The sequence below is a fragment of the Macaca mulatta genome, chromosome 1, assembly GCF_049350105.2.
Source record: "Macaca mulatta isolate MMU2019108-1 chromosome 1, T2T-MMU8v2.0, whole genome shotgun sequence".
Classification (NCBI taxonomy): Eukaryota; Metazoa; Chordata; class Mammalia; order Primates; family Cercopithecidae; genus Macaca; species Macaca mulatta.
Genome location: NC_133406.1, coordinates 122152615 through 122173223, shown reverse-complemented (window position 1 = coordinate 122173223; position 20609 = coordinate 122152615). Strand labels below are relative to the sequence as shown.

Here is a 20609-nt window from a genome sequence, read left to right as displayed (position 1 = left end):
TTACATTTCTATTTGTTACATTCTTACTATAGTCCAAATATTCTATCTTGTCAAGTCCTCACAATAACTACAATAGGTAGAGCATCATTTTCATTTTACAGAGGAGAAAACTGAGTCTTAGTGAGGGCAATTAGTTGTTCAAGCTCAAAGCCAGTATGTGGCAAAGCCAGGCCAGTCTGGGTCTATCACCCATGCTCTTTTTTAATGGGTTTGTAAGGCACAAGTCAGTGCCCCTGAGTGCAGTTGGCCTGGAAGCACTGGTAAGACTCATGCAGGGCTCTCTAACAGCCAAGCTTCGGGTCATGGCAAATTTACTAATTTGCAACACCCTGTGCAGCTTGTTGGTAGACAGCTGGTCCTGCTACAGAGAAGTTCCAACGTGGCCATCAAAACACACCAGAAAGTTTTACAACTGCAATTTTAAATACAATCTCAGAGTGATCTTTTGATCTAAAAAGATGAAACCATTTTAGGTTAAACTATTTTAAAGTTTACCTGGAAGAATAAACATTTATTCATTTATGTGTTCATTCATTCATTTCATCATTTCACAGTTACCCCTCCCCATCATGGATTAGACAGTAAGAGGCCCTCTGGCCCTCCAGGTTCTCCTAGGCAGGGTGTGAGAGCCTGTGCAGCCACATAAGTCTCATCCCTTTGAAGCCACTTTAGCAAAGACTGGAGTTCTAGAAGCTCATGAACTCTCTGGCCCTTTCTTCTCTTTGGTTCTTGGGATTCTGCAGAAAGGAGGGCTGACTACAACCAAATATTCAAAGGAAGTGATAAATTCCAGTAGCAGAGTATAGTTTCCAGATATCATCATCTTTAATTTGATCTCACAAGGCAACCTGTAAGATGGGTAATTTTATTCCCATTGTATAAATTAATACAGAGTTTGTCCTAAGACACACAACTGTGGTAGAGAGTGCTGGTCTGACTTCAAACCCTAAACTCATTTTATTTCCATGATACTCTTGTCTCAGTCTTTGATGCTCTCCTGATTTCTCCAAACCTGTCTGCCTCCCTCTACTCTCTCTTCCCAGGGGCTGAAGTACACTTGCTCGATGCCCTTTCCTTTCTCCAGAGCACTCCACCTGCCTCAGCCACTCGTCCTGCTCACTTCCCTTTCTCTCCCTGCTCACTTCTCCTTTCTCCCCTTTTTACCTCTGTATTCCTCTAGCGAGGCCAAACTTGGGAGACTGGAGAACAGTATATGTTAAACTAATTTCCATTAATATTAAAATTACCAATATTTACTTCCCTCACCTTTGCAAAAGTATTAAAAATGTTTCAAGTTTTTATAGATGAGTCTCACTTTTGCCCAGACTGGACTCAAACTCCTGGGCTCAAGAAATCCTTCTACCTCAGCCTCCCGAGTAGCTGGGACTACAGCTGCATGCCAACATGCCCAGCTAAAAGTATTTTTAAAGAGGACCCTTATAAATCCTGATTTACTTCTGTAAATAACTTTTTCTTATAAAAATTATTACTAAAAATTTGGAAAAAATATAAAGAGCTTAAAAAGCCACCATAATTCTACCACTTGGGGAAGATGAGTAAAGAAGATGTGCAATGCATTCTTTCAAATTAATTTTCTGCATCATTTTTACATAACTGTTATTGTTCTCTCTGTATAACTTGGTGTCCTGCATTCTTCCATTTAACAGTGATATATCTTCAATTGGTAGAGTATGTATTACTATGTAAAGAATTTCCTGGGTAAAGAAAGGATTCTCTGGTGCAGAGAAAATATATGCAGACAATACAAGCGAATGGAAGTACCCAGGTCTTCCTGGGTTCTGGATCCAGGTCGAGATGTCCTTGGTGGATTTTTGAACATGTTCTTTACCCTACCCAGTGCCTTCTGCTCTCCCCCATGGCTGACCATAACGGTGGTCTACCTGTTCCTCTCCTGGATTCAGTCTATCCCTCACTCCTCCCACCCTCCATACTGAAGTTGAACCAGGACAGTCTCTTTGTCCCTCTAATTCTGGACAATGATTGGCTGGTTGGTCCCTAGGATTCTACCTTGGTTTCAAAGTGAAACATCCTTTTGTATCAAGCCCCAATCATAGCAAAATCATTTCCTATCTTTCATTTCCTTTTTCTCATATTCTAAGTAAACCCTTCTCACCTATGGGTTTATGTATTGAAATCTGGGAGTGGGAATGGAGTTAACCAGATCAGGCACATTCAGCAAAGCTGACCCCCTCAGTTATAAACTCAAGTTAGTTCATACAAACTCTTTCTCTGGCCTTTCTTGCTTCTGGATAACATGGCATGCATGTTCCCATACTATGGTCATTCACTCATAACTTTAAAAATTCAGAGGGAACTCTTGTCAATTCAGGGCAAAAATTTAGGAGGGGCATATTCAAAAAGTCCTTCTCTCCACCATGTTTGGGGAACACATGTTCCCCAGCATATGAAGAAGAGTCAAGTTTGCTACAGATTACTTTTTTTGTTTTTTTAATGCAGTATGTACAGAAAACATCTAGATGACTCCTACTGTGAGAAGGCTTTGGATAGGCACAGAGATTTCTTAACCAGTTAAGTTACATAGCAGATGCGAGATTCTTGTCTCAGCAATAACCAGAAAAGGTGTTGGCATTTCACATATTCAATTGAATATCAAGTGACACCTACCTAGAACCCTTAATCTTAAGTTATTCTCACTTTCTAAAGGGAGAAATAAAAAAATAGGGCAACCTAGTTTTTGGATGCTTCAACATAATTTTAGATCATATTTTATTTCTAAATGACTTCTTGATGTCAAAATTCAATTATAACTAATAAGTATTCATTCTCCTAATTCCTTACAATGAAAGGAAGGTAAATGGTAAATGTCAGTGGAACTGATGATAAATAGCTATACTTCATCTTATTCTTTTTTTTTTTTTTTTTGAGACAGAGTCTCGTTCTGTTGCCAGGCTGGAGTGCAGTGGCGCGATGTCAGCTCACTGCAACCTCCACCTCCCGGGTTCAAGCGATTCTCCTGACTAATGCAGGATGGGCACGCTAGCTCACACCTGCAATTCCAGAACTTTGGGAGGTTGAGGTGGGTGGATCACCTGAGGTCAGGAGTTTCAGACCAGGTTGGCCAACATGGTGAAATCCCATCTTTACTAAAAAAAAAAAATAATAAATAAAAAATAAATTAGCCGGGTGTGGTAGTGTATGCCTGTAATCCCAACTACTTGGGAGTCTGAGGTAGGAGAATCACTTGAACCTGGGAGGCAGAGGTTGCAGTGAGCTGAGATCATGCCACTGTACTCCAGCCTGGGCAACAGAATGAAAGTCTGTCTCAAAAAAAAAAAATAATAATAATGCATATACATATTCATGTATAACCATGTTTCATATAAAATTTATAATAAGATCCTCAGAATAGTATTGTTGAGGATATAGATAAGAAAACATGCTTACAGAGTTTGTAACTAATTCACTCTATTATGTAGTTTATGAGAAACTGGGTTTTCTGAGTGTTCCTCTAGTTCTCTTTCAATATATCACTCTATCTCATAAACAATCTATTCTAGGGGACAAGAGACAGGCTTAAAAAAGGTATAAGATCACATAAATTTGAGGGACAGTAAGTTAACATTAAATAGAGTGGTTTTCACAAAACTCCTTCATCTTTAATTAGCTATTATGTTCTTAAATATCTTCAAGAGTTGTATCTAATACACAGTGATTTCCATGCTCATTTGACCAGGAGCCATTTTTTTTCTTTTTTAAATGGAGAACTAGGTCTAAAAGGCCATAGGACTCACTTTGAATATACAAGATTATAGGAACATTTTTAAACATTAATCCAATTCAATAAATCTATGCTAAGAAAATTATCCAAAATATGGAGAATTCTATACTGCAAAGTACATGGTTTATTATGAAAAGATATTGAAATAACTTAAATGCTCAACGATAGAGAAATGGTTAAGAAAATTATGGTAGTCCATAAAATATTACAAAACCAATAATAATGATAGAATGGACACTGTGATAATGAGTAGAAATTATAATCTATCTTAACTGAAAAAGGGGTGGATTTTTACAATTATTACAGCTATGTAAAGAAGCAAATGCGCAGAAAGAAACAGAAAGAAAAATGCCAAAATCTTAACATCAATTATAATCGGGTTACACATTGTGAATGTTTTGCTTTTCTTTTTCTGTATTTTCCATGTAGTCTATGAAAGACTTTAGTACTAGATCAGCCAATGCTATCCTACCTTACCATGCAGAAGGACATTAGGAACAATCTCTGGATGTCCAGTTATAAGAGATTCCCCCAGAGACTGAGCCATTTCTGGGTCGGGGGCAGGACTGGAAATTAAGTCAGGATTCCCTTTGGAATCAGTGGTTGGTTAGCTAAGGGCATTCCTCCTTGGTGAGTTTTGTTCCTTCCTTTGACCACTGTCCCCCTATTTAACCTGAGGATGCTGAATGCAGTGTAATTAGTGGAACCAGATGGTTGTGAGTAGATCACTGAGCACAGCCATTGGTCCTACAGGGAAATGTCTCTGGGCAGGCACTCCACTGATTTGTGAGCCAAGAGTGCCATTTCATAATTACTGAGACACACTTAGGAAGGATATGTACTGGGGTTTAGAGCATGGTCTTTGGAGTCTGACAGTTCTGGATCTGAATCCCAGCTCTTCTACTGAGAGTAGCTGTTTGGCCTTAGGAAAATTCCTTAACTTTTCATACCCTCAGTTTCCCCATCTGCAACCTGGGAATAATACTCTGTACTTCATAAAGTCATTTAAAAGATTAAATGATATAATGTGTGCAGAGGGCTTGGTACTGTGCCAAATAGTCAATAATGACAGGTAACTATAATTATTAGCTGCTGTAATCATAGCTCTTCCGTATTTTAAAGTACTACTGTATGTTAAAGATGTATGTTTCTTTGCATTTTTCCTGAAGTCTGTAAAAAGTTTTCATTAATTAAAAGCAAGCCAATTAGGAAAGGACTCCTCTATTTTATGGATAAGCCAGCTGGGGGGTCATTTATTATTTCTCCTGAATTGTTAGCTTTTGAAGCTCCTTAGATTCAACATCCCTTTTAGTGGGATCCTCATTTCGATAATCCACCCTCAAAGAATTCCATCCAGTTAGTGAGGCAAGTTATTCCTTTCCTGAAACCACACGGGTCCTTCTAAACCGAGTCCCTGCTCTTTCTCTGTTTGATTTCTTAAAATAGTTTCTGAAGATTTTAACCACAACTGAATCAAAACTAACCAGCCTGTAATTTCCTGGTATGTCCCTATGGCTTTTCTTTTAAAACAACACACACACACACACACACACACACACACACACACACACACACACACACACACAAATGGCATTACATTGGCAGGTTTCCAGTGTTTCGGAGTTTGGACCGAAGGAAGCTGGAAGGTGTCTGTGAAAACTACTCTAATTTCTCTTTGTCTCTCTTTTGGAGGAGGCTCTGGGTTGCTTGGGGCTTCATCATGATGTATTATCAAATGTAGACACTTTTAATTTTGAATTGTTTTAAGAATAGTTTACCAGTGTTACAAAAAGTTTCCCTACTTCTTTACCACCTATCTTCCTTCTCTTCAATTCTAGTACCTCAGGAAATAAGGCACTTTGTACCATGCATATGAGCTAGCAAAAGAACGAACTATTCTTTTACAAAAAAGATACGCTTTCTAAAAACATCTAAGGAAATATGGACGACTTATTTGAATTCATAAATTAAAAGCACAGTTGGAATATATTTGGATCTTCTCCCAAAACCTGTGCAAACATTCTGAGCTCAACACAAAGGAACCTAAGACTAGATTTTATTTGGCCAATTATTTAAATAGTTAATGACTTTTTGTATCGTAGCTTTTTTTCATTTCTTTTTATTATCAAGTGTTTTCTTTTAGTTGAATTATCAATATAAGGAAAATATTTGGGTTCAAAATTGTCTTGATTTTAAATGTGCTCATAATTAATATATAATACAAAAGTTGAAGTTAAAAGTTGAAGTTAATAAAATATAACTCAATGTAACTCACAAAAATGTGAGTAGATATATAATATTCAGATAATGACTAAATCAAAATGGATCAGAATGAAAACCAAACAATTTACTTTATAATTATAAGGAACATGATGAGAATATGTGTGTTCAGTACACTGCTTTTGTAAATGTTTCAGTGTTTGTTGAATTAATAAATTAGCAACATATAGAAATAAAAATGCAAAAGCAAATGTTGAGATAAGGATGTAAGAAAAATATATTTCTAAACAAAACACTTTTATTTAAGTTTTAAGATATAATAAAATCAAACTAATTTAGAATTATTGTGTGAGAAAGTCATATTCAGAAGTTCTAAAATGCTAAAATATGTTTATGGAAATACAATACATTTTCTTCATGATATTTATATTTGGAGTTCATCAACAAGGTATTTCCAAATAAATAAATGTTTTCAGATAGATTTAAGTTATTTGCAATTAGAGGCTGGCATTTGTATACCAGAAATTTACATGCTGAAGGTTTTAAAACTGTTCATTTTAGAAGTATCTTTCCTCGTATTTCTTATAATATGAATTACCCAGCAAGCTTTCTTGCAAAGCAGAAAGCAAAAGCAATGTTAACCATAGCCCAGACTAAAATGTTATTAAAAGCAGTGAAGTTGAAAAGAATGATATTTCTTCACTGTATTTGGCAATTAAAACTATATTTATCTTTTTTTCAAAAGTTTTGATTGATTAAAACAGGATCAAATATATAGTGAAACACTAAAACGTTAGAACAGGTACCTAGTTATATTACTTATTTTTGCCCTCACTTTCACCTAAGATTTTCTATAATTTCTATTACAGATATTTTTCAAGCACTGGTTCTTAAAAATACAATTTCAAAAATTAAACATAGAATATACAAAACACTCTTTGGGTTGTGCAGATGTAAGCAATTAATTAACATTTGAAAGACAACATCTACATAGATATGTTGATGTTAAAAAGTTGGGGAGTCAGTCACTAACCTTGTAGAAATTTCAGAATCTCACTGTGGGTTCAGGAAAGATGAAAAGATATAGGTAAAGTCCTCTTTTCTTTTTTTCATCTTCTAATCCACAGCATGGTGTCAGCTTTGCATACTTTCTGCTTGTTTCGTTTATTGCCAAACTCCTTGGCTGACCAGCATTGGCCTTGATGGTTTCAACTGACCTCTTAGGCAGTGTTGTTGAAATGAACATCAATGATATCATCCCACAAACAACTGCCTTCATCTCCCCTTTACCAGGAGTATTTTCCTGATTGTATTCCATTCCAACGTGTTTTCATCAATTTATTTAGCACTTACTCATACGGTTGTGACTCAGAGATTTGGGGTTGGTGCTTTGGGAACCCAAAATAATGGAGATGTCATATTAGATTATGTAATCATTGGCTCTTAATTGCTCAAAAGTTCTCTTACTGTATTAAATACTTAAAAGAAAATAAAAACTCTAAGGTTCATGCCCCAGTTACCCAGAACTCTCAAATTTTCAACAGATAAAGATTATTTCCATATCTTTAGAACCTCTTAATTGTATTATTAGAGCTCACATTTCAAAGAAATGCTGAGTAAAATAATGGTGCAAAAATATTTTTATATTGTTGCAAGCTTTAAAAATGTTTTCCAAGCTACTAGGATATTTTATTTGTTTTTACTTAAAATTTGTTAACTGAAACCTACAATCTACTCCTATAATAAACAATTAATGATGCAGTAAGTGGTAAACAAGTAAATTGCTGCTCTTTAGCGCACTATTTCTAAGTGCTGTAGGAAAGGGCAAAGCAAACAGAAACTGCAGAAATTTTTGCAAGAATTACAGTCTGCTTTTTATAATTCAGATTCCCGTATGGCATTGGAATTTAAACAGGCAAGAGATGTTTCTATACTAGTTTCAAATTTTCCAATTTTTCTTCTGCCAAGTCTTAATTACCCTGAGTACTTCTTAATGTACAACTCCCCCAACACGATGGAAAGAGTTTCACTAGATGGAAAACTATGTTATCAATTGTGGTAATATGAGTAGAATTTTTCTGGGCACAATATGTACCACCCTAAGAAGATGCTATATGGGAATTATCTCTAAAAAACATAAAGCCCTATATTGAAATAGAAGGTGGCATTATTATTTTTTTTTACAATTATCTTGCTGAGAGGCCAATTCAAATAGGAAACCTAGGTTTTGGGGGTCTTGAAAAGGTGAAGAAGGCACTATTGGAACATTTTCACTTTTCTCTTTTTGCTTCTGTGAATTGATTTTGCCTTTTCCACTTAAGGCAAAAAGAAATGACTTCATATGCAAATCCATTTCATACATACACATGCAGACACAAACATTACATATGTACATACTGAAGCACTGGGCTTTCCAAACATAATTCAGCATGATTTGGAAAATAAGAAAAACATCTTATTTTGGGCTATGATGATAGCAAATGGATGTGAACCTGGTAGCAGTTTGCTAACAGCATTTTGAAATATTTTTCATATGCAAATATGAGTCTTTGGAAAACACACAGATTGATTTCTATAAGCAAATTAAACAAAAAATCCAGGTATGAAGAAATTATCAGATGTGTAATATAGAAGTAGAAGTGGTGGATTGTTGCTGAAATATTCAGATTATTATGAAGGTACCGATATGCCTATTATTTTAAAAGGCACATCTATAGAGTATCATATAAACTATCTTAAATAGTCAGACCTGAACTGTGAGGGTTCCCCGCAACTGTCCTTTTCATATTAGTTTTCCTGACTCCCTGTCTCTTCCCTGGGTCCCTTCTTGGCTACAACTTTATTATATAAATATACTGCCATAGAAACAATCTTGGGCACATGCTTTGAATATTGTAACCTTCATATTTTAGGGAACCGATTTTTAATGGGTTTATCATAACCCCTCCAGATCTTTGGACAGCCTTTTTCCTAAGAAGTTGAGGTGACAGCCAAATTTGCCAGGTAACACTTAATGGTAGGCTTAAGAAGAGAGGAAGTGCCCCTGGAGAAACCTGGCTCCATTTCATTCACCGTTTGCCCTCTTTAGAAAACCCACCAGATCGTACAGTACCTTCTTTTCATTTTCCCGTCGCTGTTGGTCCTTAAATTTAATCTGGAGAAGTTGAAATTTCAAGAGTTTCCCTATCAGTGGTAAGGTTAATTTCTCTCCGCTATCCATAATTGCTTTTGCTGCCATTAACACCTATAGAGAAACACAATTATGAGAAAAAGTGATGTTTTATAACCTTTGGCACAGTCTGTCAGTGATGAAAAGATGAAAGGAAATTTTATATTTTATATTATTTGCCATACTGGAAAGATACCTCATTGCTGGCTGAAAAAAAAGGTAAAAAATGCCTCAATGCTACAGAGAGGGGCATTTACCCTCTACTTTAAATAAATTGAATTGTCTGAATATCGACTTCTTTTTCCAATAAGGCAGAGTGCTTCCAACGATGGTGTTAAACTCAGACTCCAGGAAAAGGGTAGAGAAAAGACAGGCTGGTCTCCATTTTAGGATGACTGATAGGGTGATTCATGCTACAGAAAGTCTATTGTTGTTTGGCGTAGCCAGTAGTCCAATCTGTCAAACTTTGACTTATTAGGACATTATAAATTAAATAGAGTTTTATAATAGTGGAAATGACTATGTTAGCAGTCTTTTATTTCTTTGTAACTAAATTCAAATGAAAGATAAAAGCTGCTTGACACAAAGGCGCCATATGAATGTTGCTCCCCCCTGCAACTTAATGTTGATCATGTTGGTATGCAGCCTAATTGGGGTGAAATAAGGTTATTGAGTTTTCTTTGGGTGACGACAGCCACTAGGAACATACAGCTGTATTGTCCAGATGTGTGGCACTGACAGCCTGTTTTATGACTGTGTTTTTTACAGCTTGTTTCCCCTAAATTTCACACAACGCTCTAACATCTGGGCCCTTTTCCTTGGAGCCCTATAACCACTTTATTTACTGCAAAAAAAATAAAATCACGTAAAATATACCATAAAAAGTAGTTATGTGTTTCTCTTTATTCATGTTGTCTCCCTAATAAAGTTCACCTCTGCCTGAAGCACTGTCACAGAAGTAATCTAGTTGAAGTATTTTTTGACTTTTGTTTTTAAGCAAGCATCATATTTATTTATAACCTTGGGATGAATTAGGTGTTACTAAAATGTTCTGACATGTTGCTTTTCTCCCCCCTTGGAGTAATCACTCCTGGGGCACATATGGTGTCAATTTCAGGCCCTTGGTCTCAGACAATGACTGCGCATGCTGCATCTCACGGAGCTGTATCTTGTCTGAGCTCTTGGTCAGGGCTTTCCTGACCAGTCCAGTTCCTTTTGACTTGTTACTTCGCCAAGGGAAATAGCTGGAAGAAAGGGAGGTACCTATTTTCCTCTAACTGCCGAAGGCTCTATGGATTACCATGTGCCAAAATGTAACTGGACCTCTTAGAGACCACATTGGGGTTTCCCGCATTGCATCACAGAAGGGGAAAGCCAGAGAAAGATTCCTTTAAAGCTGCCTTTTCTAAAAACCAAAGGAACTAACCAAGTATCAGAAATCTTTGCATTTGTCTAAGTGAAGACTCTAGGAAATACGGTGCTTTGCTTTTTATGGCAGCTCTGCTCCTGCTAACACGATTTAGGGAAAGGGACATGATGGCTGTGATTTCTGGGAGCAGAAAGATGTAGCAGTACACCTGCAGAACCTCACCATTTAACGATGACCAGATCCCACGTCGAAGGGGATCCTAAGGGTACGGCAGGTCAGGCGTTTACTGTAAAGTGAAAGCTGTCTGACTGGATCCAATCCCAAGAGTAGATGTCAATATTTGGTTTGCATTTTTCAATGCCAGCTAAATACTGTGCTGACAATCACGCTCTGTGACATCTGATTCAAAACATTCAAATGTGGGTTTTTAAAGGTCATGGCAGTCTAGTGTTTCCCTCTAATACAAAGATAATGACAGCGCTGAAGGGAAGTCAACACTGAAAAGGGTTACCCCAGAGAGGCTGTGGAGTCTCTTTTCCTGATGACCTGTGAAAACAGGATATTCACCTATGTCTGGGGGGTTTGGGTGAAGCCTGCCTGGCGTCATGGCGATGGACGGGATGTCTCTGGAGGTGATTTGTTTAGGAGTCTGTGAATGTTACCTCACTGTGTTAAAATGTACTCAAAGCACAACGAAACATCCTGAGAGAAAAGTATTTTGCAGGCCATGATAGTTATTACTGGTTTGTCTAAAACTATATGTGGAGTGCTGGTTTCAAACAAAAATCCAGCACAGCATCAAAGTAACGGTGAGGTCCTGCCCTGACATGGGGAGACAGGTGATGAGGGGCTTCACCAGTTTGCCAGGCACCCATGCTCTCATGACATACGGACACACACAGAGAGAGAGAGAGCAGTGGTGGACAGGCAGCCTTGAGGAGTGCCCTGGGCGCTGTCCTCCTCCCGAACTGCCCTCAGGCTGCCCACATGGAGGCAGACTCGATGTGCCACATCCTGCAGAAAGGCACAGCCTGCCCCGGTACCATTAGGAATGGCAGAGGCCAGGCATACTTGGCCTCCCCCAGGGTTGCTCTGAAAAGGCTTGACTCTCTAAATGCCACTTTCTTTCTGCGCATCCCCCAAAGGGAATGATATTGTGAATTACTGGAATAATTAATGAAAATGGAAGTCTATGCTGAACTCAAAATCTGAGACAACATTTTCACGGTATGTGGGTCCTTCTTAAAAGAGGTGGAAAAAGAAAAATGTTTACAAATTAATTTCCTTTCAAAATTCTTTCTTCTTATGCCCCATAATTCACAATGCTACCCATTCAGTAGCCAGTAGTTTGGTCTCAGATGAAAAACAAATGTTTCAGGAATCTTTGTTTGAAGGACAAGTTTTTGAGGGAAGAAAAATTAAAGAGACAGAATTTAAGAGGAAATGTACCTTTCCACATAACATCTCCAAAGGCTTCTCCTCCCTGACCTTAGTTGTATTAATTAAAATCATCATCAAATCTTCAACATTCTAGCACTGCGAAGATTATTTGCCCATCATCTATGTCAAAATATGTGTGTGTACCTGTGCACATGTGTGTGCACTATGGGATAAGCTAGCCAGGGCTATAGTTATTGGGGAGATTAGAGACATAAGAGAATGTGGGAGCAGTGAGTGGCAGTGCTTGAGGAGTAATTAGGCAAAAATCTAAGCTTCCAGAACTAGTCAGAAAAACAGTCCTAAATGGGTTAAAACCTTAGTGCTCTTTAAGCCAAAATGTCCAGTAAATGTGCTTGGCATGAATCAGGAACTCAAAAAAGCATGAGTCTTACGGGCCAATGAGACTTATTAAAATGGAGAAGACTGTTGCCAGGCAAAGCCTGTGTCTCCTGGACCTCTTCAGGTCAGCTCTCCAGGCAGAGAGGCCTGCCAGGACCGGAGAGAGGCTCTACACTGAATGGCCAAAGGTCACTCAGTTCCAGGAATGATTGGTGAAGGAGGAAATCAAGCTTCAAAGAGTGCAGCTGAGGCAGAAGCCATGTTTATGTTTTATTGCGTGAAGATATTTAAGGGGTCTAGATGCTTTTTCTCTGTTAGGGAGCTTGTAATTCTGTACACACTAAGAAGTAAAAATATTTCCTTTATCACTGACCTGGTTTAAAGACTTACATCATATTTACTATCTAATGATTTGATCCTACAAAAATATACCAAATGAGCCAAATTATTTCCTTGCCTGAGGATCAGGTCCACCTACAGACACTAGTGTCCTCTCCCCTTCTAAGCATTCCTCCTCTCTCTAGAACCTCCCTACATTAGTAAGCACAAGCCCAATGCTTAGAATTGCCCTAGGCGCTCTCATGGAAACCAAATGTATGCATGCATGTATGTGTGTGTGCATACATATGTACATAGGCACACTTATACATATATGCATATATGTGCATACATAAGACAGATAAATAGAGAGAGAGAGAGAGAGACAGAGAAAGAGAATGGACTCCCATGAAGCCTGCTGTATGATTTCCCTTTTATGTTTACAAGAAGTCACATGAAGCAGTTTGAATCATTGCTTAACCTGCTGCATATTCGAGGTTGCATAAAGATTTGGATCTGGATTTCTCTTGCATAGAACAGGTTATGGGAGTGAGGTGGCAGAGGAAAGGGCAAGCTGTGGTTGTGTGAAGCAGAGGGAAGAGGGGTAGTAGAAGAGAGATGGTCTGGGAGAGCACTTTCCCTCCAGGAGCTCCAAATATCCACCAGTTTCCCTAAAAGAATCCTTTGGCTTCAGGGACTTTCTTGGAGGCCCATAGTGTTTATTGCAGTAACTGTAAAAATTCACAAAATATGACTTCATACTTAACCTATTTTGGGGAGGTGAATGACTTAGGATTGCTTTGGATATATAAAGTCCTCAGCAAACAGAAGCAGAATCCATCAGCTAGAGCTTGACTCAGTTCAGACTAGCACAGGGCTGGGCAAACAGGTTTTCAGCACACATCTTTTTGGGTAGCTCATTTCTCTAACATATGATTGATTAAATAAAGTAAGAGTATAATAGTTCTTATCACGGTAAAAAGTATATACACATATATGTATATTCAAACACAAACGGGATTATGTTATTCACATTAAGTGCTTTGTGGTTTGCGTTTTTACATAAAAACACATCCAGGACAGCTTTCTGTGCTGATATGTTTTGCTTATGTATATGGTTTTTAATAAATAGCATAGCCGCCTATTGTGTGGGTGTTTGCTCATTTATTTAACTAGTTCCCCATTGATAGACATTTAAACAATTTCAGTTTTCCTTTTTTTCTATGAAGTGCGTATGTGTTTTTGTTAGTGGCATTTTTGTTCCCACCAAAACTGTATGAAAGGGTCCATTCCCCCACTTCCCATATAAACAATGAGTATTCTCCAACTCTTATTTGTTGATATTAGTGCTAATAGTTTCTCTGTGATGATGAAAATATTCTTTATCTGTAATGTACAATATGGCAGACGCTAAACCACATGTGACTATTGAGTACTGTAATATTGCTAATGAGATTAAAAAAACAAATTTTAAATTTTGTTTTTAATTGATTACAATTAAAATTAAAGTGTAAATAGCCACAAGTGGCTAGTGGCTATTGTTTTGGTCAGAGAAGGTCTATACGATAGGGAAAAGTGAAATATGGTATTTCATTTAAAATAATATTCATTTAATCATCCCATGACTCTGTCCCTCTTATTTGATTCCCAAACTGAAAGGAATGATACCTTTTCAGCACCATCCTTGGCAAATTTTATTAATGCAGGAGATGCTTACATACACGTATTGAATAACAATGGCGTACTCAGATTTACACAGTGCTAAAGGTGAAGAGTAAGGAAAATCTATGGCTTCCAAGCTAACATACTGCTTGCGGCCACACAAGAAATTTGTCTTTGTTTGGATTTAGATAAACAGGGCTGGTATGGGGCAAGAATAGGAAGAATACAGAATTTGCTTCTGGTTCCTTTCTGTTACCTTTTTAAATCTCTCTGTTACACCCCTCCCACTTCTAGCTACCAGATACGCCTTTTTGCTTTCTAAATCCTTCCTGCCATGAAAATAGAAAACATTTAACTTGGTAGCTCACTTTGAATAAAGTTTATTTATACCAGTGGATTAGCTATGTTTTGAGATTTTTATTTATTATAGAATGAAAGGGACTAGTGACTGATGAAGTAATTTCGAGCAATAAGTAACAGGTGTGGCAGTTTAGAATTTAGGGGTAGGAGGTAATCTGGAAATTTGAAATGCCTAAGTCTGGCTCCGGGTAAACACAGTTTCAGCGTTTGTGGTGCTTGTAGGCCAAGGGTGAGAGCAGCACCCTGGGCTTCCCTGCCTGGAGTTGCTGTTATACTCCAGGCCTGGGTTACTCAGGCGAAAGGCTCTGAAGGGAAAATGGAACTTCCCCTCCAGCCAGGGTCAGAGGAGGATAAGCACCAGAGAGGGTGGGTGGATGACTGGGGCTGAACAAAGGGGAGGCAGCAACTCTGTATTGTGGGAGAGGAGTAAAGGCAAAATAAACCTGCTCTGGCAAGTAAGATCTGGGACCTACCTGTGTGTGCCTGTGTACGATGTGTGTGGGCATGCAGTGTGTGACTTTTGTGATGTATCAGCGGGTCCCATCCCCTGGTTAGGACCAGTTCCTAAACTGTCCATGGCCTGTTAGGAACTGGGTCACATTGCAGGAGGTGAGTGGCAGGTAAGGGAGCATTACCGCATGAGCTCTGCCTCCTGTCAGATCAGTGGTGACATTAGATTCTCATGGGAGTGTGGACCCTATTGTGAACTGTGCGTGAGGGATCTAGTTGTGTGCTCCTGATGAGAATCTAATGCCTAATGTTCGGAAGTGGAACAGTTTCATCATGAAATCTTCCTGCTCCCCACTCTGTGAAAAAATTGCCTTCCACAAAACCAGCCCCTGGTGCCAAAAATGTTGGGGACCGCTGGTATACATGAGTGCATGCCCATGTGTGCACAAAATATGTGTGTTTGCATAGCTGCCTTTGGGGTTTATTCAGATTATTAAAATACACTCAATATATTAAAAACACTGTCAAAACTGATTTGCACCTATTGAAGAATTGATAAAAACAGAAAAAGATTATGAATGTTTTTGATTGGCATTTTAAAAAGAATACTGATGACTATTTACCATTTCTATCTAATTATCCTGCAGAATACAAGGGGCTATGTTTATTATTAAATATGTCATATTAAATACATACAATTTATTCATCATAGTAAGCTATGTTGCCATATATTCTATCTTTAAAGTTTACTGCTTAGGTAGTATGATTGTTTGCTTATGCATTCTGCTTTTATCTTACATCTTGTTATGTTTGCTTATATCATTAGAAAGTCAGAGGAACTATTGCCCCAATGTGTGTCTTTGAGTGGTCTGTATGCGTGTGTGTGTGTGTGCATGTGTGTGTGTGTGTGTGTGTGTTTACAGGTTTAGAGTGAAAGGCTGTTTAGATGGGCCCGATTCTGCATATCTGATGAAAATGATGGAAGAGCAGATGATTTGCAAATGATTGAAAAGGGCCACTTGTATTGAGATGTTCTCACATAAGATTCCAATGGGGAATTTTAGCTCCTTTGGTACAAGATATGACGAATCAGTTGAGGAAGCCATAACTATGTATCTGAAACTGAATGCAAAAGTGCAGGCTCCATTTGCATTCCAGTCTTCCCACAAATCACCACAGAGCCTCAGGCAAGTTACTTAACCCTTCTAAACCTCATCCTTTTAAAATCTACAATGGTGGCACTATTGACATTTTGAGCCAGGTAATTACCATAGGAGGTTTTTCTGTGCATTGGAGGATGTTTAGCCAATCCCTGTATTCCACCGAGCTGTGACAACCAAAGGGATCTGCAGACATTGCCAAATGTTCCCTTGGGGGCAAAATTGTCCCAACTGAGAACAGAAAGAACTACAGAAAGAGAATACAAGTAGTGTTGACTTCATAATTCTGTACCCAGAATTAAATGAGATAACCCATGTAAAAACTTTGCATGATGAATGACATATGCATGACAAATGTTCACTAAAGTCAGTACTTATGGTTATTCATACATGCAGGACAGAGTTGGGATTTTTGAAGATCCCACAGCCCAAGTTGTGAGAGCAGAGAACGGAATGGAACGAGGAGCAACTGGGCAGTGAGACAGTGACCTGAATTTATCATCAGCTGGCCATAACCTGGCTACCCCTTTTATTTAACCCTCTGTCCAATGTGAAAAGGACAAATTGAGATCTGTTTAGAGAGAAGCAGAGATAAAAAGAGAAGGTGTAAAAATGTATTTTGTTATGGTGCAGTGTATAATGGGGAGGATGTAGAGGAAAAAATATGCTATTAATTTCTTCTCAGATGTGAGATGGAGGAATTCCATGAATAGTGTTCTGTAATTTTACAGCCACCTTTCCTGTTCCCTCTGCTCCCTTCCCTCCTTCATTCTTTCTGCATTTATTTAGGGCCAACTATATTGTAGTTATTGCATTACTTGATCCTGTGTGTGTCTAGTCTATCCAATTCACATTCTTTAAGTAATGAGTAATTTCCAATGAGGCATAATTGAAAAAACAGCTGAAAGGATAAGGGTAGTAGTGAGAGAGGGCTATAGAGAGAAACAGAAAAAAAGAAAAGAAAAAGAACAGGAATGACTGAAACATATTTTCTCACTTTGAGAAGAGGAAAAGAAAATAATCAAGCAATATTAAACTGTCTATACATAAATTTAAAGGTGACTGAAGATATAGGTTCCATATAGATCATACTGTCTGTCCAACACAAATGGAACGTTGTGAAAGTACTCAGACCACAGCTTGGTGAGAAATTCATAATGATGATAAATATCTGTAGCAGGTGACTCCTAGATCATTTTCAGCTGTCCATAATTAAACTGGTATCCATCTCTCGACAATGTCAGGGCTGTAAAATAATTCCAGTCATTGGACCCCTTACATCTGTGCTGAAATGAAATAATATTTGGCAGTAACAAGGAGTCACTGAAACTAAATAAACAACCCCTTTCAAGACTACATAAAAGTTGGTAACATAATAACATTTGACAGGGATTAAGACCTCTTTGGGGCTGTAAGGAAGTTTCAGAAGCAGCAATAACAAATACATGGAAGGTAGAACAGATCTATGCTTTAACAGACATGTATAATTTAAAATGTAATGAATTTCCCAAGGGAGATGTACATTTTGAACAACCAATATGTGCATGTCAAAAAGCACAGGACTATTTTAGAAATGTTTGTTGCGATTACTCTTCAAAGAAGGAAAAAGCAAAGCTTCCTTTTTACTAAGGAGAGTTTTTGTTTTTGTATACTTGCAAAATGTATAAAGGCACATGAAGCTGAATGTGATAACTACGGAAGAATGACATACAAAGTTAAGGGCTTTTCTATAGGTGTGTATTAGCAACACACGATTCTACCATCATGGCAATGTTTTGTTTTGGTTTTTAGATTAAGATTTTTTCCTTAGTCCAAGATGTTCCCACCCCTCTGAAGTCATTCTTGGTTCTTCCAGTTGTAGTGACCTTCCCCTCTGAACAACCCTACCACTTTTTTGTATATTTCCTAAGGGATTTAGCTGTCTTTTGTGTTGAAATTATTTGTGCGCAGGGTTTGTCTCCTCTACTAGCTTGGAAGGTTAAATCCTTTCAGATTCATCTTTTTAAATCCCCTCACAGACCTGATGCATATATAGACAAACAGTATATTCACTCCTTAAATAAACATAAGAATGGCATCTCTAGAGCTTTTTGTTGTTTGGCTTGAAGGTAAATGCTTTTGATTGTTTATAGCTGCAATTACAAAGCTTTAGGAGTACATTTCTAGTAGTAGTAGGTTCTCAGACCGTGTAACACACAAATGGTTATGTAGCACATACCCTGTGCTGGACAAGGACTGTTCCAGGCACTTCACATATTCCAATCCATTTAATCTTCACCTACACTTTTGAGGTGAGTATACCTATCACCCATTTTATTAGATACTGAAATTGAGGCCTGGTGATCCACAGCCAGTAATTAGTAGAGATGGAATTTGAACCCAGGCTATCTGGTTCCAGAATTCTGTTTCTAATCAACATACTGTGTGGCCTCACAGCAGGCCTTTTCACCCCTTAGCTGGAGCTACTGGACTCCTATCTTGGGTCACAGTCCCTCTTCTCCTGGGCATGGATGTGTCCTAGTCCCTCCCCAGTCTCCATGGCCAATCCCCATCTTAGCTGCAAGAGCCTGAGAGCATTTTAGCCCAGGTTTTTATGTTTAAATACTCTTGCTACCCTTACTAATTTTGCTCCTTCCTGATGCTTCAACTCTAAATAGCATAGCTGTTTCTTTTTTTCCTGAGACCTAGTGGGGACCTGTGACTCAGGACCCTCAGTCCTGATAGCTCCAGCTATTGCTCGTCTCCAAGCCTGAGCAGGTATCAATTTTTTAGAAAATGTGTATTATTTTTTATTGTATTCATATATTATTTGACATATAATAATGGTAAATATTTATGGGATACAAAGTGATATTTTGACACATGTGTAGAGTGTGTAATGATCAAATCAGGGTAGTTAGCATATCCATCATCTCAAACACTTATCATTTGTGTTAGGAACAATTCAAAATCTTCTCTTTTAGCTATTTGAACTACATGCAAGTTATTAAACTACATTCACCCTACAGTGCTATAGAACACTAGAATTTATTCCTCCTATCTAGTGGTAATTTTGTATACATGAACCAACCTCTTCCTTTCCTCCCCTTTTCCCTCCCCTTCCCTGACTGTAATAATTGCGATTCTACTGTTTACATCTATGAGCTCACTCTTAGCTCTACATATGAGTGAGAACATGTTGTATTTGTCGGTCTATGTCTGATTTATTTCACTTAACATAAGATTGTTCAGGCTCATCCATGTTTTTGTACATGACAGGATTTCATTCTTTATTATGGCAGAATACCATTCCATTTTGTATATATAACACATTTTCTTTACCCATTCATCCGTTGACAGACACACAGATTAATTCCATATCTTGGCTACTGTGAATAGTGCTGTAGTAAACATGAGGGTGCAGATATCTCTTTGATATACTAGTTTCTGTTCCTTTGGATAAAACCTAATAGGGGAATGCTGGATCACATAGTAGTTCTATTTTTAGGTTTTCTGAGAAATCTCCATACTGTTTTTCATAATGGCTGTACTAATAATCTTTCCCACTAACAGTGTATGAGTTCCTTTTTTCTTAGCATCCTCACCAGTATCTGTTATTTTTTGTTTTTTCTGATAATAGCCATTCTAACTGGGGTGAAATCATTTCTCATTATGGTTTTAATCTGCATTTCACTGATTAGTGATGTTGGAACATTTTCATCTAGCTGATGGCCATTTACATGTTCTCTTTTGAGAAATGTCTACTCAGATCCTTTATCCATTTTTTAATCAGATTTTCTTGCTGTTAAGATTTTGAGTTCCTTGAATATTCTGAATATTAGTCCTTTGTCAGATGAATACTTTGCAAATATTGTCTCCCATTCTATAGGTTGTCTCTTCACTCTGTTGTTTCCTTTGTTGTGCAGAAGCTTCTTAGTTTGATATAATCCCATTGATCTATTTCTACTTTATTTTTGCCTGTGCTTTTGAAGTCTTACGCATAAAAATCTTTGCTTATATCAATATCCTAAAGTATTCCTCCAATGTTTTCTTCTACTAGTTTTATAGTTTTAGATCTTATTAAGTCTTTAATCCATTTTGAGTTGGTTTTTGTGTATGGTGAGAGATAGAGGTCTAGTTTCATTCTTCTGCTTGTGGATATCCAGTTTCCCAGCACCATTTATTTGAAGAGGTTTTCCTTTCCCTATTGTATGTTCTTGGCACTTTTGTCAAAAATCAGTTGACTATAACTATGTGGATTTATTTCTGGGTTCTCTATTCTGTTCCATTGGTCTGTGTATCTCTTTTAATACAAGTACCATGCTATTTTGGTGACAGTAGCTTTGGGATACATTTTGAAGTCAGGTAGTATGAAGCCTCCAC

General features: G+C 37.7%; 1 protein-coding gene across 1 annotated transcript in view; it reads right to left on the bottom strand.

Moving 5' to 3' along the window:
- SPAG17 (sperm associated antigen 17) overlaps positions 1–20609 on the bottom strand; it is a 219620-nt gene that overhangs the window by 141065 nt on the left and 57946 nt on the right. Inside the window, exon 4 of the mRNA XM_028829872.2 lies at positions 9093–9224. Within this exon, the coding sequence (XP_028685705.2) occupies positions 9093–9224 (132 nt within the window). The remainder of the gene's footprint in view (positions 1–9092; positions 9225–20609) is intronic.